Genomic DNA, 20,736 nt, shown 5'->3' on the forward strand with positions numbered 1-20,736 from the left:
GGATCGGCTCGGCCCTCCCCTCCTGCTCTGTGGCTGAGTGAGTCATTGCGAGCGTACAGAACAGGGCTGTAGGCAGCTGAGCGAAAATGAGGGAAAACTAAACTTCCTGGAGGACCTTTTACTCCCTTCTCTTCCTCTGTATCTGATGCTGAAGCCACTTTCTATCACGCTTCACGCAAGCTTCTGCCTCTAACCCTAGGAAACTATTTTCCACTTCTCCTCCCTCCTTAATCCTCCACTCCCCTCCCTCCTCTCACTCTGCGGATGAATTTGTCAACCACTGAAAAGAAGGTTGATGACATCCGCTCCTCATTCACTCAGCCCATTGAGTCCACTGGTCCCACTCACACAGAACTACCCTACGCCTTGACCTCTTTCTCACCTCTCGCTCCAGATTAAGTTCTGCAACTAGTGTGGTCCGGCTGCCCGACAACTTCCCGCTCGACCCCATCCCCTCCTCCAGACCATATCTGGAGACCTTCTCTCATTCCTCCCTTCCCTCATCAACTCACCCGACCACTGGCTGCGTCCCCTCTGACTTCAAAATGGCCCAAGTCGTTCCCCTCCTCACGAAACTAACACTTGACACTTGACCCAGCATTTTCTTATTTCTAAAACACTTGTGTGCTTTCTCTGACCAACTCTCTTGCTATCTTTCAGAACTACTGTCTCTCTCTCTTCTTGACCCTAACCAGTCAGGCTTCAAGACGGGTCACTCAACAGGGACTGCTGTTCTGTGTCAAAGAGGCTTACAGAGGCCCACACTGCCAAAGCTGATTGCCTCCTCTGTTCTCATCCTCCTAGATCTATCCACTGCCTTCGACACCGTGCCCATTCTAACGTTCTATTGAACGGTGTGGTCCAGAAGCTAATTCCCTGAAATTCTATCCAATTTGCCTTGGGGTTTTATACTTTGTATCGACAGCTCATTCTAATATTTCGACTGCCGTACATTGCATTTTAGTTACACTGTTCATACACACACCGTATATTTATTTATATTGATATGTACTGCTGTACATATTCTTAGCATATCTTGTGTAAATTCATCCAGTGTATATAAGCATAGATTGCCTTTGATTACTGTTAGTGCTATTTGGGTTGTTAATTGGATTCGTTCCGACATTTTTTGATTTCTTGTCATAGTTTTTTTATTATTCGTGTACTTGTTTGACATTTTACTGCATTGTTAGGAGCTAGTAACATAACCATTTTGCTGCACCCGCTATAACATCTGCTGAACTGTGTACGCGACCAAAACACTTTTGATTTGATTTTGATGTCGAGAGGAGTAAAAGGCACTCGACCGACTCGATTTTATGTGATAAAATTGTATGAGCACTGAGAAGGAAAAAGAGCAACTCTCACAATTAAAAACATGATACTTTATATACACACAACTATTAAAAACAAGAAGTTTCGGCCGTCAATGTCCTCTATAGATGTGCAGATGTATCAGAACATGTTGCATAGATGCAGATTGGTTAATCATTGGCTGAATTGTGTACATAATGCATGTTAAAAGATAGCAATTACGAACAACTAATTCCAGTGCAATTAGGTAGTGAACATAGTAAGGCCTTCGTGTTAAAGTGGATTTTAGGGTAGCCTAAGGTTATATTCATTTTATGTCATTCATTTAATGTCCCAATCTTTCTCTGTAGGCCTATTTTTCAACAGGACATTCCAGGAGCCTCCGTGAGGGCAGTTCTCTGACCCGCTACCGTCCCACCACCACCACAGAGCTGTTTGAGCTGGAAGGCAAGGTGGCGATGGCCGCTGCCACAGTACAGAGCACAGTGAGCGAGGTAAGGGTCAATTTACAGTGAGGTCCAAAAGTATTTGGACAGTGACACTTTTTTGTTGTTGGTTTGGCTCTGTACTCCAGCACTTTGTATTTGAAATTATACACTGACTACAAGGTTAAAGTGCAGACTGTCAGCTATAATTTGAGCATATTTTATTTTAATGCTAAAAGCTTGGCACAGCTGTATTTGGGGAGTTTCTCCCATTCTTCTCTGCAGATCCTCTCAAGCGCTGTCAGGTTGGATGGGGAGCGTCACTGCATAGCTATTTTCAGGTCTCTCCAGAGATGTTAGATCGGCTTCTATTCTGGGCTCTGGCTGGGCCATTCAAGGACGTTCAGAGACTTGTCTCGAAGTGACTCCTGCGTTGTCTTGGCTGTGTGCTTAGGGTCGTTGTCCTGTTGGAAGGTGAACCTTCGCCCCAGTCTGAGGTCCTGAGTGCTCTGGAGCAGGTTTTCATCGAGGATCTTTCTGTACTTTGCTCCGTTCGTCTCTCCTTCGATCCTGACTAGTCTCTGAGTCCCTGCCGCTGAAAAACATCCCCACATTATGATGCTGCCACCATCATGCTTCACCATAGGGATGGTTTCCATCCCAGATGTGACGCTTGGCATTCATGCCAAAGAGTTCAATCTTGGTTTCATCAGACATGAGCATCTTGTTTTTCATGGTCTGAGAGTCTTTAGGTGCCTAAACTCCAAGCGGGCTGTCATGTGCCTTTTACAGAGGAGTGGCTTCCTTCGGGTGGAGACCTGATTGGTAGAGACCTGCAGAGTTGGTTGTCCCCCACAGAGGAACTATGGAGCTCTGTCAGAGTGACCATCAGGTTCTTGGTACACCTCACTCTAGGAAGAGTCTTGGTGGTTCAGAACTTCTTCCATTTAATGAATGATGGAGGCCACTGTGTTCTTGGGGACCTTCAATACTGTAGACATTTTTTGGTACCCTTCCGCAGATCTGTGCATCGACACAATCCTGTCTCGAAGCTCTACGGACAATTCCTTTGACCTCATGGCTTGATTTTTGCTCTGACATACACTGTCAACTGTGGGACGTTATTTAGACAGGTGTGTGCCTTTCCAAATCACGTCTAATCAATTGAATTTACCACAGGTGGACTCCAATCAAGGATGATCAATGTAAACAGGATGAACCTGATTTCAATTTCGAGTGTCATAGCAAAGGGTCTGAATACTTATGTAAATAACATTTCTAAAAACCTGTAGATTGATGAGGAATTGTTTTTATTTGATCCATTTTAGACTAAGGCTGTAATGTAACAAAATGTGGAAAAAGTGAAGGGTTCTGAATACTTTCCAAATGCACTGTATGTCACCAATTAGCTTTACAAAAGGATTTGTTTGAATGGTGTCGCTCTAAACATACACAAATTTCCATAGGAACACAGACATTTTAAAAGGACAGGGCTTGTGTTACATACATTTTTATCTTACATGAATATTTTTTTGTCTAAAAGGAATGATATACACTCCTGGCGTATACACACGCCAGTTTATTAGGTACACCCTTCTAAAACCATGTCGGACCCCCTCTGCCTCAAGAACAGACTGAATTATTTGGGTCATGGATTCTACAAGGTAATGGAAATGTTTGTTTCTCAATTGGTACACTACATAGCCAAAGGTATGTGGACACGCCTTCAAATTAGTGGATTCGGGCAACTTGTGAGCCACACAAGTTTCTGTCAGGTGTATAAAATCGAGCACACAGCCATGCAATCTCCATAGACAAACATTGGCAGTAGAATGGCCCCTACTGAAGAGTTCAGTGACTCTCAACATGGCATCGTCATAGGATGCCACCTTTCCAACGAGTCAGTTAGTCAACATTCTGCCCTGCTAGAGCTGCTCCAGTCAACTGTAACTGCTGTTATTGTGAAGTGGCAACAACAGCTCAGCTGCGAAGTGGTAGGCCACACAAGCTCACAGAACAGGACCGCCGAGTGCTGAAGCACGTAGAGCGTAAAAATCGTCTCTTCTTGGTTGCAAAACTCACTACAGAGTACCAAACTGCCTCTGGAAGCAACGTCAGCACAATAACTGTTCCTCAGGAGCTTCATGAAATGGGATTCCATGGCCGCACACAGCCTAAGGTCACCATGCGCACCCCACAGAAACGTTCCAACATCTTTTTTAATGTTTATTTAATGAGGCAAGTCAGTCAAAAACAAATTCTTATTTACAATGACGGCCTATCCCCCAGGCCAAACTCTCCCCTAACGACCGTGGGCCAATTGTGAGGCGACATATGGGACTCCCAATCACAGCCGGTTGTGACACAACCTGGGAACGAACTAGGGTCTGTAGTGACGCCTCTAGCAATGTAATGCAGTGCCTTAGACCGCTGTGTCATTCGGAAGGCCATCTAGTGGAAAGCGAAGAGCGGAGGCTGCTGTAGCAACAAAGGGTGTACCAACTCCACATTCATGCCCATGATTTTAGAATCAGATGTTCGACGAGCAGGTGTCCATATACTTTTGGCCACGAAGTGTATCAAGGGACGTAACGCGTGCCAGGAAAACATTCCCCACACCATTACTCCACCGCCACCAGTCTGTACCAGGTTGGATGGGTCCATGGACTCATGCTGCTTACGTCAAATCCTGACTGCCGTCAGCATGACGCAACAGGAACCGCGATTTCGACAAACCAAGCAACGTTTTTGTTGTACTGCACCATTATATGTCTGTTTGTGGTCCTCCTGTTAGCTTGCACAATTCTTGCCATTCTCCTTCGACCCCTCATCAACGAGCTGTTTTCGCCAACAGGACTGCTGCTGACTGGATGTTTTGTGTTTGTCGCACCATTCTCAGTAAACCCGAGACACTTGTGTGTGTGAAAAACCCAGAAGGGCAGCCGTTTCTGATACTGAAAACGGCACTCCTGGCACTGACAATCATACCACGCTCAAGGCCGCTTACGTTACTCATTTTTTGCCCATTCTAACGTTCAATCAAACAGTAACTGAATGCTTTCTATTTCAAGCCACGGCAACGTGATTCACTGTCTGTAGGAGTGATACATTTTCGTGAACAGGGTGGTTACCTAATAAACTGACCAGTGAGTGTACATATGTGACCCATTTCAGGAAACTAGGCGTATGTCGCGGGTTACTACTTCACAGGAGAGCCGTTTGAACGTAAACTTATTTTTTTATCAAAATTGTTACCTTTTGTTGTTGCAGAAATGCCTTCTGGAACATGTGAGCTTTCATGTGCCTTAATAACAAACTTAATTCCCATCTGTAAATATAAATAAAATTGTTAAATTACGAGCCTTGTTGGTTAAGCCACAGAAAAAGTTAGCAACCTTCCCGCTAGCCATGATTGGCTGAGATAATGAGTGGGCTGGACATGCAGAGAGAGGATTGGTCTGCCATATAGAAGGCTTCTGTCTATTTGAGCTCGTCAGTCTATGTTGGTAATCCTGTCGAACGTGGCTTTAAAAAATAATTATCCACTTTCTGGAGAACCGAGTTTTGAAATCAGTGGAATTTGAGTATGATAGCTAAGGAGATGGAGAAAACTCCTGTCTCCGGATTACATCTTCAAACTAAGGGCAACCATGGCATCCGACAGGAGACGCATCCATCCATGATATATACGGGTAAGATAGTCTGGCTAGCTACATTTTCAGATATTACACTTGACTAATTTTAACAGAAAGTGGTTTAATTTCAAGTTGAAGTGTACTGTTAGCTAGCTAACATTAGCTGGCTGGCTCGCTAGCTAACGTTAGGTGTATGATCTATTATTCGTATCTGCTTGGCCATTTGCTTGGCTAGTTATAGCCTAATGTTAACTAGCTAACATTGAACCTGGTTGGTTAGCTACCTGCAGATTCATGCAGGGTAGTAACATCATGGTTCATTGTTTACCTAGCTAGCTAGTAAGCTAAATGTCTTAGCAAAAGACTCTCGTCTGAGTGTGCCAGAACGCAGAATAACTGATGAATTTACGAATGCACACGCAAACAAGTGTAATTAAATTGTTGCCAGCAGCACAGTTAGTCACCAAAGCTCTGATAAAATGAAAACAGCCTAAGTAGCTAGCATGCTAGTCAATGTTAGCCAGTTAGCTTGGGTGCTTGGCTGCCGTTGTGAGGTCAGAACATTCTGATCAACCCTACACATCAGCCAGAGCGTCCAGTGTGCGCTCTGAACGCTCCGAGAGCAAAAAACACTCTGAATTTATGAACAGACAATCTGGCAGCAAAGTTGCAGTAACCAACACTCTGGATAACATAACAGCCTAACCAGCTCTGCTAGGGCAAGTAATGTTCAGTGAGCTGTTCTCTTGTGTCTGGAAGTAGCTAGTAAGTTAGCTTGGGTGCTTGACTGCTGTTAGTACAGAACTCTCAGATCAACCCTTAACCCTTTCACACGTACCATCACACGTGTGTGATCGTTCTACAATGGTCCCTGAAGCGTACGATCACACCCATGTGATTAGAATGCTGATTTAAACGCTTGTTTAGAACGGACAGTTTCGAATGACGCAACAATCAGCATTTGAGCTGGCCACACTTTTTTCAGAAACTATTTACACAAACACAGTCCTCTCAAAGTTATGTCCAGAATGTGAGCAGTTTATTTTTGGATGCAATGTTCACATATTCACAGAAGTATCTATAGCATAACACAATCATCCAAACCGGGAAAATGTAGGCTACATACAGTGAGGGAAAAAAGTATTTGATCCCCTGCTGATTTTGTACGTTTGCCCACTGACAAAGAAATGATCAGTCTATAATTTTAATGGTAGGTTTATTTGAACAGTGAGAGACAGAATATCAACAAAAAAATCCAGAAAAACGCATGTCAAAAATGTTATGAATTGATTTGCATTTTAATGAGGGAAATAAGTATTTGACCCCTCTGCAAAACATGACTTAGTACTTGGTGGCAAAACCCTTGTTGGCAATCACAGAGGTCAGACGTTTCTTGTAGTTGGCCACCAGGTTTGCACACATCTCAGGAGGGATTTTGTCCCACTCCTCTTTGCAGATCTTCTTCAAGTCATTAAGGTTTCGAGGCTGACGTTTGGCAACTCGAACCTTCAGCTCCCTCCACAGATTTTCTATGGGATTAAGGTCTGGAGACTGGCTAGGCCACTCCAGGACCTTAATGTGCTTCTTCTTGAGCCACTCCTTTGTTGCCTTGGCCGTGTGTTTTGGGTCATTGTCATGCTGGAATACCCATCCACGACCCATTTTCAATACCCTGGCTGAGGGAAGGAGGTTTTCACCCAAGATTTGACGGTACATGGCCCCGTCCATCGTCCCTTTGATGCGGTGAAGTTGTCCTGTCCCTTTAGCAGAAAAACACCCCCAAAGCATAATGTTTCCACCTCCATGTTTGACGGTGGGGATGGTTTCTTGGGGTCATAGGCAGCATTCCTCCTCCTCCAAACACGGCAAGTTGGGTTGATGCCAAAGAACTCAATTTTGGTCTCATCTGACCACAACACGTTCACCCAGTTGTCCTCTGAATCATTCAGATGTTCATTGGCAAACTTCAGACGGGCATGTATATGTGCTTTCTTGAGCAGGGGGACCTTGCGGGCGCTGCAGGATTTCAGTCCTTCACGGCATAGTGTGTTACCAATTGTTTTCTTGATGACTATGGTCCCAGCTGCCTTGAGATCATTGACAAGATCCTCCTGTGTAGTTCTGGGCTGATTCCTCACCGTTCTCATGATCATTGCAACTCCACGAGGTGAGATCTTGCATGGAGCCCCAGGCTGAGGGAGATTGACAGTTCTTTTGTGTTTCTTCCATTTGCGAATAATCACAGAAACTGTTGTCACCTTCTCACCAAGCTGCTTGGCGATGGTCTTGTAGCCCATTCCAGCCTTGTGTAGGTCTACAATCTTGTCCCTGACATCCTTGGAGAGCTCTTTGGTCTTGGCCATGGTGGAGAGTTTGGAATCTGATTGATTGATTGCTTCTGTGGACAGGTATCTTTTATACAGGTAAGAAACTGAGATTAGGAGCACTCCCTTTAAGAGTGTGCTCCTAATCTCCGTTCGTTACCTGTATGAAAGACACCTGGGAGCCAGAAATCTTTTTGATTGAGAAGGGGTCAAATACTTATTTCCCTCATTAAAATGCAAATCAATTTATAACATTTTTGACATGCATTTTTCTGGATATTTTTGTTGTTATTCTGTCTCTCACTGTTCAAATAAACCTACCATTAAAATTATAGACTGATAATTTCTTTGTCAGTGGGCAAACGTACAAAATCAGCAGGGGATCAAATACTTTTTTCCCTCACTGTATGTCCTAGTGCTCTCGGCTGACATAAACTACAATATGAATTAGCTAATAGCAATTAGAATTTTTTATTAATCACATCACGGGTGAGCTCACCATTGATCGAAATAATTGAGTAAAACATTTTCTAGAAATCGAAAGTAATCCAACGATGATTAGTTTCAGCGCGCAGCCATGCTTTTTTTCCTCACAGAAACCAAAGATAATAAGAGAAGACAAGATGAGTTTGGTCTGTTTATAGTATGCATGTTGAAGGGGTGTGTCGTCTACCATCGTTCACATCCCACCATTCACTTCCTGAAGTTTTCAAAAAATGAGTGATCCCTTACTCACCTCATTTTGTTATAGCGTCTTTGGTCTGACAGATCACCGGTAATTGAAAAACATGAATAAAATAGTAAATATATCAATAATACCACACAAAATATTTTCTGGTAGTGATTTATTGATTCAAATGGCGCGTGCAGGCAGTCAATCACGTAACCTCTCACTCCCACTCTGAGCCATTCAGTGTTGTTTATGTATGTAGCTAGTGAGCTAAGCTGTAGCATTAGCAATGTCTTTCAAAAGGAGACAACTCACAAATGAAGAAATTCTGGAGATAGAAAAAAAATCTGACAATGAGTCTGAAAGTAAGGAATCAGATTCTGACTGTGACAGTTAGGAGCTTCCCCCCAGCCATTGAGAACCCTGAATCTGAATCTGAACCCCTTGTCCACTGACAAAGTCCTAGTTCCATTAGAAGATGCTGGTGGTGATGGAGGCAGACCGATAGTGGATGAAGTACAGGAGTTCTGTGGTAGCTGGAAGGCTGCCAGCCATTTCACCCCTCCTGGCCCTGCTGTTTACGTTCATGAGTCCCAGTCTGAGTGCAACGGCCCTTGCCATTTCCATCTGAGGCAGTGCTTCAAGTTGTTTCTGACAGAGGAGCTGGTGGGAGAAATAGCAGAGACCAATCGCTATGCCTTTGAGCTAACCACAATTAGTGAAATGTATACCTTCCTGGTGACAGTCCTTCTCATGGGGATAGTAAAGAATAACTCCCTAAGAGAATACTGGAGCACAGATCCTATGTTTACAACTCCCTTCTTTGTCACCCTCTTTTCCCAAGACTGCTTCCTAGTTCTGCTGCGATGACTGCATTTCATCAACAATGCTACTGCCATCCTAAATGACCCGTTAAACAAAATAAGAAATGTCAACAGCTGGCAGTAAAGTGGCATGACAAACGAGACGTCCATGTCCTCTCCACAGTCCATACAGCAACCATGTCGGCCTCAGGGAAGGTGGGCCACCTGACTGGAGAGAGAAAGATCAAACCAGACTGTGTGCTTGACTATAACCTCAAAATGGGGGTAGTGGATAAGGCGGACATGATAAACAGCTTTGTGGAATGCACTCAGAAAACGACCAAGTGGACTTGAACTACACAAACAATTGGGAAGTGATTGGGGAATTTTGTCCGGGTCAGAAATGTCAAAAATGAATTTGTCCGCAAAAGTAAAAATGACTACTTTTATGTGAAGGAATGAGGCGGAACACACCTGTCACGTTCTGACCATAGTTCTTGTGTGTTTTGCTTGTTTTAGTGTTGGTCAGGACGTGAGCTGGGTGGGCATTCTATGTTGTGTGTCTAGTTTGTCTGTTTCTATGTTTGGCCTAATATGGTTCTCAATCAGAGGCAGGTGTTTTGTGTTGTCTCTGATTGGGAATCATATATAGGTGGCTTGTTTTGTGTTGGGGTTTGTGGGTGGTTGTTTCCTGTCTTTGTGTTTTCTCTGCACCAGATAGGGCTGTATCGCTTTGCCACATTTTGTTATTTTGTATTTGTAAGTGTTCACTGTTTATCGTTTAATTAAACATGTTGAGCACTGGCTACGCTGCGTGTTGGTCCGATCCCTGCTACATCTCCTCTTCTCGTGAAGAGGAGGAAGGCTGCCGTTACAACACCTCAATTCAAACTGTTCTTAGACAATAAAAAACTTGTTCGAAAATAATTTAAAATTGACAAGTTGAAAACAGCCTATAAATAAAAACAGTCTGCGTGCTTTGGTTTGAGGGCAACGCAGATTAAATGTACTGTTGTGTAACAATCACATTCTGGAATGGAGAGAACATTCTAACATCACGTGCATAAAAAAACTCACACTGGGGTGACCATTAGAGATATTTGGAACTTACGCATGAAAGGGTTAAAGAGATGGGTGGGTCTGAAACTTAAGAGGGTGTGAACGATGCTGAATGGGTTTAGACAAAGGTCTTAACAGTAGTAGTACCAAAATATTCAAAGGCCATTTTCTCAAAAGTGAATTTACAAGTTTATCACTATCAATGCAGAATTACTTTCCCATTGTTCCTCAACTGTAGTGTATGTTATACCATGAGTCTCTACTTTTATACAGTGTACAAAACAGAATTTAAAATGTTGCTACATAAGACCGATTTGAGCTGGTCGGTCACATATGAGGAAGTTACTACCTATTTATTGATGTAAATATATCCCCTGTCTGATTCCCAGTTCGTCCACTAGTAAGAAGTAGGAGATCACATGGCGTCTCTTGGCCACTTGAAAACCAGTTACGTCTGGTTTGGGTAGTGAGTCACTGTGCCAAAGTGGCATCTTAAAATGATCCTAGCAATCAGAGATTCAAGAAAAAAAACACAGACAGGTGAGAACTTTGGACACACCTACTGATTCAAAGGTTTTTCTTTATTTTTACTATTTTCTACATTGTAGAATAATAGTGAAGACATTAAAACTATGAAATAACACATGGAATCATGTAGTAGCCAAAATAGTGTTAAATCCAAATCTATTTTATATTTGAGATTCTTCAAAGTAGCTACAATATGCCTTGATGTCAGCTTTGCACACTCTTGGCATTCTGTCAACCAGCTTGATGAGGTAGTCACCTGGAATGCATTTCAATTAACAAGTGTGCCTTGTTAAAAGTTTATTTTTGGATTTTCTTTCTTTCTTAATGTGTTTGAGCCAATCAATTGTGTGGTGACAAGGTAGGGGTGCTATACAGAAGATAGCCCTATTTGGTAAAAGACCAAGTCCATATTATGGCAAGAACAGGTCAAATAAGCAGAGAAATGACAGGCCATCATTACTTTAAGACATGAAGGTCAGTCAATATGTAACATTTCAAGAACTTTGAAAGTTTCTTCGTGGAGTTGCAAAAACCATCAAGCGCTATGATGAAACTGGCTCTCATAAGGACCACCACAGGAAAGGAAGACCCGGAGTTACCTCTGCTGCAGAGGATACGTCCATTCGTGTTACCAGCCTCAGAAATAGCCCAAATAAATGCTTCACAGAGTTAAAGTAACAGACACATCTCAACAACAACTGTTCAGCGGAGACTGCATGAATCAGGCCTTCATGATCGAAAGATGGTGCCGGAGGGGATGGCTGCCGTTTTATGGGCTCCCGTTTTATGGGCTCACAACCGTGCAATTTTTTTATATTTTTTTCGCATTGTTTGTAACTTATTTTGTACATAATATTGCTGATACCGTCTCTTATGACTGAAAAGAGCTTCTGGATATCAGAACGGTGATTACTCACCTTGAACTGGACGAATAATGTTTCTTTAATGAGTCAGACGAGAGGGATTTGCTCCAGACACCAGACAAGGCCCTCATCCCCGTCATTCGCAGGAGAACGAGACGGAGATATCGCGGAAGGAGATCGGGGTGCCTTGTAAGGATCCGGCGACGAGTGGCTAATCTGCCTTCGCCATCGGTACTATTGGCCAACGTACAATCGCAGGATAATAAAGTGGACAATCTACAAGCACGTATATCCTACCAACGGGACATTAAAAACTGTAATATCTTATATTTTACTGAGTTGTGGCTGAACGACGACATGAATAACATACAGCTAGCGGGTTAGACACTGTATCGGCAGGATAGAACAGCAGCCTCTGGTAAGACAAGGGGTGGCGGTGTCTGTATATTTGTAAACAACAGCTGGTGCACGATATCTAAGGAAGTCTCAAGGTTTTGCTCGCCTGAGGTAGAGTATCTCATGATAAGCTGTAGACCACACTATCTACCTAGAGAGTTTTCATCTATAGTCTTCGTGGCTGTCTATATACCACCACAAACCGTTGCTGGCACTAAGACCGCACTCAATGAGCAGTATACGGCCATAAGCAAACAGAAAAACACTCATCGTGTTTTGGCGGTGCTCCTAGTGGCCAGAGACTTTAATGGAGACTTTAATGCAGGGAAACTTAAATGCAGGGAAACTTAAATCCGTTTTACCTCATTTCTACCAGCATGTTAAATGTGCAACCAGAGGTAAAAAAAAACTCTAGACCACCTTTACTCCACACACAGAGATGCGTACAAAGCTCTCTCTCCATTTGGCAAATCTGACCATAATTCTATCCTCCTGATTCCTGCTTACAAGCATAAACTAAAGCAGGAAGGACCAGTGACTCTGTCAATGAAACATTGGTCAGATGAAGCAGATGCTAAGCTACAGGACTGTTTTGCTAGCAAAGACTGGAATATGTTCCGGGACTCTTCCGACAGCATTGAGGAATACACCACATCAGTCACTGGCTTCATCAATAAGTGCATTGATGACGTCGTCCCCACAATGACTGTACGTACATACCCCAACCAGAAGCCATGGATTACAGGCAACATCCGCAATGAGCTAAAATGTAGAGCTTCCGCACACAAGGAGCGGGACTCTAACCCAGAAGCTTACAAGAAATCCGGCTATGCCCTCCAATGAACCATCAAACAAGCAAAGCATCAATACAGGACTAAGATCAAATCGTACCACACCGGCTCTGATGCTTGTTGGATGTGACAGGGCTTACAAACTATTACAGACTACAAAGGGAAGCACAGCCGCGAGCTGCCCAGTCACACGAGTTTACCAGATGAGCTAAATTATTTCTATGCTCACGTCGAGGCAAGTAACACTGAAACATGCATGAGTGCATCAGCTGTTTCGGACGACTGTGTGATGACGCTCTCTGTAGCCGATGTGAGTAAGACCTTTAGGAATCTCATGGATCCTGGACTAACCGGTGCCCCCGTACATTGACTCTGTACCGGTAGCCACTGTATATAGTCTCGCTATTGTTATTTTACTGTTATTATAACGGATGATGTCTGCATGTGTGGTTCCCACCTTGAAGCATGGAGAAAGAGGTGTGGGGGTGCTTTGCTGGTGACACCGTCTGTGATTTATTTAGAATTCAAGGCACACTTAACCAGCATGGCTACTACAGCATTCTGCAGTGATACACAATCCCATCTGGTTTGGGGAACTATCATTTGTTTTTCAACAGGACAATGACCCAACACACCTCCAGGCTGTGTAAGGTCTATTTGACAAAGAAGTAGAGTGATGGAGTGCTGCATCAGTTGACCTGGCCTCCACAATCACCTAAACTCAACCAAATTTAGATGGTTTGGGATGAGTTGGACCGCAGAGTGAAGGAAAAGCAGCCAACAAGTGCTCAGCATATGTGGGAACTCCTTCAAGACTGTTGGTAAAGCATTCCAGGGGAAGCTGGTTGAGAGAATGCCAAGAGTGTGCAAACCTGTCAAGGCAATAGGTGGCTACTTTGAAGAATCTCAAATATAAAATATATTTTGATATGTTTAACACGTTTGGTTACTACATAATTCCATATGTGTTATTTCATAGTTTTGATGTATTCACTGTTATTCTACAGTTTAGAAAATTGTCAAAATAAAGAAAACCCCTTGAATGAGTATGTGTGTCCAAACCTTTGACTGGTACTGTACAAGGTAATGTTGATGGAGAAGAAAAAGCATTTCTTAACAATGACTATCAGGGTATACCCTTTCCATGCATACAAAATGTTTGCTTTTGGTGACTTGACCTACATTGCATACTCTATGAATATGACCATTGCGCATTATTTATTGCCTTTATGGGGGCGGACATGATTCTAATGATATTGCCAGCAGTAAAATTTGATTTTGATTTCCCAAAAAACAAGGGCTCTAGCTTTCAAATGATATGTTGTTCTATATTTTCTGACCCAAAATGTTTGGGGGGATACCTCCTAAACTCGCTGGACCTGTCTTAAACAAACGCTCAGAGTTCATTTAGGGCTGACAGTCTGCACTTTAACTTCATAGTCGTTATATAATTTCAAATCCAAAGTGCTGGAGTACAGAGCCAAAACAACAACAATTTGTCACTGTCCAAATAGTTTTGGACCTCACTTTATATACCGTAGAACTGTCATTTGAGTTGTCAAAGTCAGACATTTAAGGGCGCTTTCCCGGACACAGTTTAAGACTAGTCCTAGCCTAAAAAGCATTTTAAGACTAGTCCTAAAAAGTCCTAAAAAGATTCTTAGCAGGGCCGGCTCTAGCCTTTTGGGGGCCCTAAGCGCGATTTGGTTGGGTGGCCCTTCACCTTTCGCAGCAAAACATTTTAGTGGATTTCCTCCTGATGGTGGAGAGACACTTCATTTCAATGTTAATTTCCTGCAATTCTACAGATTTTGCCATGGTGCAATAGAAAAATGTTGGCATTTTAAAGCAGGTTTACTGCAATTCTACACGCTTTGCCTTGGGGCGGAGAGAAAACGTTGCAATTTTACAGCTAATTTCCTGCAATTCTGCACATTTTGTAATGACTTATGCCAATGCTAAGATGCAAGTTTTCAGCAAACTTAACATGTGTAAATATTTGTATGAACATAAGATTCAACAACTGAGACATAAACTGAACAAGTTCCACAGACATGTGACCAACAGAAATTAAATAATGTGTCCCTGAACAAAGGGGGGATCAAAATCAAAAGTAACAGTCAGTATCTGGTGTGGACACCAGCTGCATTAAGTACTGCAGTGCATCTCCTCCTCATAGACTGCACCAGATTTGCCAGTTCTTGCTGTGAGATGCTACCCCACTCTTCCACCAAGCGTTGAGATTGCAGGAAATGACCGCAAGCTTAGTCCGATGATGCTGTGACACACCGCCCCAGACCATGTCGGACTCTCCACCTCCAAATCGATCCCGCTCCAGAGTACAGGCCTCAATGTAATGCTCATTCCTTCAACGATAAATGTGAATCCGACCATCACCCCATCACTCGTCAGTGAAGAGCACTTTTTGCCAGTCCTGTCTGGTCCAGCGAGGGTGGGTTTGTGCCCATAGGTGACGTTGTTGCCGGTGATGTCTGGTGAGGACCTGCCTTACAACAGGCCTACAAGCCCTCAGTCCAGCCTCTATCAGCCTATTGCGGACAGTCTGATCACTGATAGAGGGATTGTGCATTCCTTGTCTAACTCTGGCAGTTGATGTTGCCATCCTGTACCTGTCCCGCAGATGTGATGTTCGGATGTACCAATACCTGTGCAGGTGTTGTTACACATGGTGGTCTGCCACTGCGAGGACGATCAGCTGTCTGTTCTGTCTCCCTGTAGCGCTGTCTTAGGCGTCTCACAGTACGGACATTGCAATTTATTGCCCTGGCCACATCTGCAGTCCTTATGCCTCCTTGCAGCATGCTTAAGGCACATTCACGCAGATGTGCAGGGACCCTGGGCATCTTTCTTTTGGTGTTTTTCAGAGTCAGTAGAAAGGCCTCTTTAGTGTCCAAAGTTTTCATAACTGTGACCTTAATTGCCTACCGTCTGTAAGTTGTTAGTGTCTTAACGACCGTTCCACAGATGCATGTTCATTAATTGTTTATGGTTCATTGAATAAGTATGGGAAACAGTGTTTAAACCCTTTACAATGAAGATCTGTGAAGTTATTTGGATTTTTACGAATTGTCTTTGAGACAGAGTCCTGATAAAAAGGGACGTTTCTGTTTTTGCTGAGTTTACAAGTTTAGATAGCTGGCTAGACTAACTATGTCGCTAAAAATTGTTAGCTGACATGGCTAATTCAATGACAGCATTTGCTACACCCTCAACATATGCTAAATACAGTGCATTCGGAAAGTATTCAGACCCCTTGACTTTTTCCACATTTTGTTACGTTACAGCCTTATTCTAAAATTTATTTTTTATTTTTTATCCTCATCAACCTACACACAATACCCCATAATGACAAAGCAAAAACAGGATATTAAAAATGTTTGCAAATGTATTAACAATAAAAACAGATACCTTATTTACATAAGTATTCAGACCCTTTGCTATGAGACTCAAATTTGAGCTCAGGTGCATTCTGTTTCCACTGATCATCCTTGATGTTTCTACAACTTGATTGGAGTCCACCTGTGGAAAATGTAATTGATTGGACATGATTTGGAGAGGCACACACATGTCTATATAAGGTCCCACAGTTGACAGTGCATCTCAGAGCAAAAACCAAGCCACGAGGTTGAAGGAATTGTCTGTAGAGCTCCGAGACAGGATTGTGTTGAGGGACAGATCTGGAAAGGGTACCAAAAAATGTCTGCAGCATTGAAGGTTCAAGAACACAGTGGCTTCCATCATTCTTAAATGGAAGAAGTTTGGAACTACCAAGACTGTTCCTAAAGCTGGATACCCGGCCAAACTGAGCAATCAGCGAGAAGGGCCTAGGTCAGGGAGGTGACCAAGAACACGTTGGTCACTCTGACAGTGCTCCAGAATTCTTCTGTGGAGATGGGAGAACCTTCCTGAAGGACAACTATCTCTGCATCACTCCACCAATGAGGCCTTTATGGTAGAGCGGCCAGACAGAAACCACTCTTCAGTAGAAGGCACATGACAGCCCGCTTGGAGTTTGCCAAAAGGCACCTAAAGGACTCTCAGACCATGAGAAACAAGATTATCTGGTCTGATGAAAACAAGATTGAACTCTTTGGCCTGAATGCCAAGCATGATAGTGGCAGCATCATGCTGTGGGGATGTTTTTCAGTGGCAGGGACTGGGAGACTAGTCAGGATTGAGGCAAAGATGAACGGAGCAATGTACAGAGAGATCCTTGATAAAAACCTACTCCAGAGCGCTCAGGACCTCAGACTGGGGCAGAGGTTCACCTTCCAACTGGACAACGACTCTAAGTACACAGCCAAGACAACGCAGGAGTGGCTTCGGGACAAGTCTCTGAATGTCCTTGAGTGGCCCAGCCAGAGCCCGCACTTGAACCCGATCATACATCTCTGGAGAGACCTGAAAATAGCTGTGTAGCGACGCTCCCCATCCAACCTGACAAAGCTTGAGAGGATCTGCAGAGAAGAATGGGAGAAACTCCCCAAATACAGCTGTGCTAAGCTTGTAGCATCAAACCCAAGAAGACTCGAGGCTGTAATCGCTGCCAAAGGTGCTTTGACTAGGTACTGAGTAAAGAGTCTGAATAATTATGTAAATGTGATATTTCAATTTTTTTCTCTTCATTTTTTATAAATTTGCAAAAATGTCTTAACCGTTTTTGCTTTGTCATTTATAGGGTATTGTGCATAGATTGATGAGGGGGGAAAAACGATTCAATATATTGTAGAATAAGGCTGTAAAGTAACAAAATGTGGAAAAAGTCAAGGGGTCTGAATACTTTCCAAATGCACTATGTGTATGCGAACAATACAACTTGATTTGATTTTTGAGTTGATTGTCAGTGACTGACATAACAAGAGAGAAACTGCTGATGCACAACCAAATTGCACCTGGTGTATTCGATCAGGACCTAAGCTGCCGATTATGTCGCTTATGCCTGGAACCACCACTGCCCCTTAGTGTAGTCAAGCATTAGAGATGGGCAACCAGCAAATCTTAAGCCATACACTTCAAACCAAGGAGGCACATTGTTCAGAAAGGTCTTTAAAGATCATCTGTTCCTGGACTAAAAAAGCACTTTCAATGGAGCTTCTTTATTGAGCTACCTTTTTAGTCCAACAGCAGGCTTAATCTGGGTCCAGGAGACACAGGCCCATTGAGTTATTGTCCTTTTCCCCTGAAGGTGACAGACATCGAGAACAAGATCGCTGCGCTGAGTGCTGCTGGGATGTCTGTGGATATGACCAGGAGAAAGGTAAAGTGGGCAGAGCCTGGGACCTGTCAAAATCAGATTTGAGTATCTCTGTACTTACTCATGATTTTGATGAAAACAGGACCCTCGTGTAGATTGCGTAATACTATGGAAAACAAAACATGGTGTTATGTGTATTTTTCTAAAAGTGACATTTTCACCCATATAGGCTCATTACAAGGCACTCTCCAAGAGATGAAACGAGCTTTTTTACTTTTTTACAGATCAACTCCCATGTCACCATAACATAGCACAGACATAGCGTGGGAAGAGATGTCTCTGTCTGATTCCAGTGTCTAATTTGAATCAGACTACTGCTGAGTCTTCATGTGCGTCCAAGGTCCTCCTCACAATTGCATTCTGTTTTCTTCTCTCCATTTTCTTTTAGTCAACTGTCCCTCCCCAAAGAAGGAGAAGTGCCTATGACCTTCCAACAAGTAAGAACCGAAAAATGCTGCGCTTGCAGAATCTACAGGGGCTCGTAAACCCTAAAGTCTTTAACCTTGTTTCACTTAGAACATGATAGGATTGAGAAACATTGCAGAGCTCATTCCCGAGTGTACCAATTGGCCAAGAAACTTTGGAACACTTCCCATGCTTTTGACAGTCATAACCGTGTCATACATTGTTACAGGTTTATAGTATGTCAATTATCATATGTTTCTGGTTGATCATCATAATAAGCTTCACTACATTACATTATCAAATGTTTATGACAGCACTATGTCAGAGTGAGGGCGACAGTTGAACTAAAGTGTCACCAGGAACCTAGCTCGGTCCCAGATCTGTTTTTGCTTTCTTGCTAACTCCTATGGTGATTGAAGTTGGCAAGACAGCACAAACAGATCTAGAACCACGCTACCGGGAACCTCCCTACATGAGAAAAGACATGCTTGTGGGGGACCCCAAAAACACTTTATAGAGAGGTTGCAAACAGCTCTATACGGTGGTTGCTTTCTAATAATCTCTTCTTTCTCCCGAAGTGTGCACTTGTTCACTTTCCTTCATGGATTCGAAAGGAAATGAGTGGTGTATGGAAACTCACTCTAGCCCATGCCTGCACCAATCCAATGTTTTAAACTTGTTGGGAGTAGTGAACGAGTGCACACTTCAGGAAGGAGACATTGGGACGAAACCTGTGTGTTCCAACTTCCAGAGGAAGAGTTTCAGAGGAAATCAGTCAACAAGGGCTCCCTGACTCAGTGGGAAGGCCTCAGCTCCAGCGCACCACATCCTGTGGCGTAGGACCCAGTCTCAGGGTGGCTGGTGATGGGTTCACCGGTGGTTGGTTACACTGGGCTTATACAGGCTGGGTTGGCTATGCCTGTTGTTGGTTTGTGGTTGCTCTCAGTGCTTAATTTGTGCCGGATCCTGCCGGAACAGGATCCAGCACCTCTGTTTCTGACTGTTTTGTTTTGGATCCCATTTGCCAGGATGTGGTACAGTACCTTTCATGGCATGAAAAACAATCAGTTTTCAATGTAAAAAATATAATAAAAGCTATTTAAGTTAATTCAAGTCGACTCCTCTGTAATTCTCCTGTCCCCTAAAAAACGTAATGTGAAAACGCGCCTGATATACAAAGAATTGATTTGTGTTGGGCCGGCCCGGGTTTAGCCTATGGTTTGCGTAACATTGTGGCCTATATAGACCAACGCGTGGCCATTGCTGTGGTGAGAGAAGCGCGTCTGTATCTCTCACAGAACTGAAATGAGATTCACTTTCTGTAATCCCTTTCCCTCTTTCTGCTCTGATAGACATGAGCCTGCAACTCTCATCTCTCCAGTGTTGCACTTCATTTATTTCTTTATAGAATCAAATCCACTGAAGGGTGCTGGAGGTGCCACAGCACCCACGATGAATTGAAATACATTTGCCACAGTTATATAATTAATGCTGTCTGTTCAGAAAGAAATTAAATAATATTAAATACTACACCAGGAGTAGACCTATAATTTAGCCACAGAGGATCAATAGCTTATTTATCTTTTGAAATGCCTAGCTGTGGATAGTGTGTAGCCCAATTACTAGGCATGCCTACAGTCGGGAATGCGCTGCAAAATTGTCAGCGAACAGCATGCAGCCAAAACAGGCCTTTCGCAATTGTTCAAATACAATCGCGGGAAAACACAGGTTGGAAAACAAATGGACCCTGCTGAAAAGAGAAGATTAATCTGTTCGTAGACTACCAAATGATCACCTTCCAACTAGGCATATTGAGCGGACAACGTTGTTTTACCAAGTAAAACGAGAGAGATAAGCTTTCGGCACGAGCGCGTCAGCCATCAGCGTTGAGTGAGCTGTGCATCATTGGGTGAGTCAGTGAAACGGAAAAGCTTTTTTAGGACTATAATTTCCTCCTCATATTGTACAATACGTGTGTCTCCACACACCTAGGCCTAGGCTAGTGATGGATTCAAGACAAGGTCGGTTTTTATTGATCTCAGATTCACAGTTTGTCAGTGTCAGAGCTGCTAGGAGTACTGGGTGGAGGAGTCAAGCGCAGAGAGCAGGGATTCAAGAACGTGGATTTATTTTCCAGTAGACAGGGAAAACGATCATGCCCTAAACACACGGGCGCATGAAATATACGAGTCCAAAAACACAGGACTAAACTGTCCAGAACAAATAATAAATCCACTAAACAATCCAA

At 43.2% G+C, this 20,736-nt stretch overlaps 1 protein-coding gene across 2 annotated transcripts in view; it reads left to right on the plus strand.

The window, feature by feature from the left end:
• Positions 1-20,736, plus strand: part of LOC139538304 (melanophilin-like) — a 139,809-nt gene that overhangs the window by 112,963 nt on the left and 6,110 nt on the right. For both annotated transcript variants that reach the window (XM_071340171.1, XM_071340172.1), the window contains 3 exons: positions 1,665-1,808; positions 18,015-18,086; positions 18,472-18,520. In XM_071340171.1, coding sequence (XP_071196272.1) covers positions 1,665-1,808; positions 18,015-18,086; positions 18,472-18,520 — 265 coding nt within the window. The remainder of the gene's footprint in view (positions 1-1,664; positions 1,809-18,014; positions 18,087-18,471; positions 18,521-20,736) is intronic.

This window comes from Salvelinus alpinus, chromosome 14 (assembly GCF_045679555.1).
Source record: "Salvelinus alpinus chromosome 14, SLU_Salpinus.1, whole genome shotgun sequence".
Taxonomy (NCBI): Eukaryota; Metazoa; Chordata; class Actinopteri; order Salmoniformes; family Salmonidae; genus Salvelinus; species Salvelinus alpinus.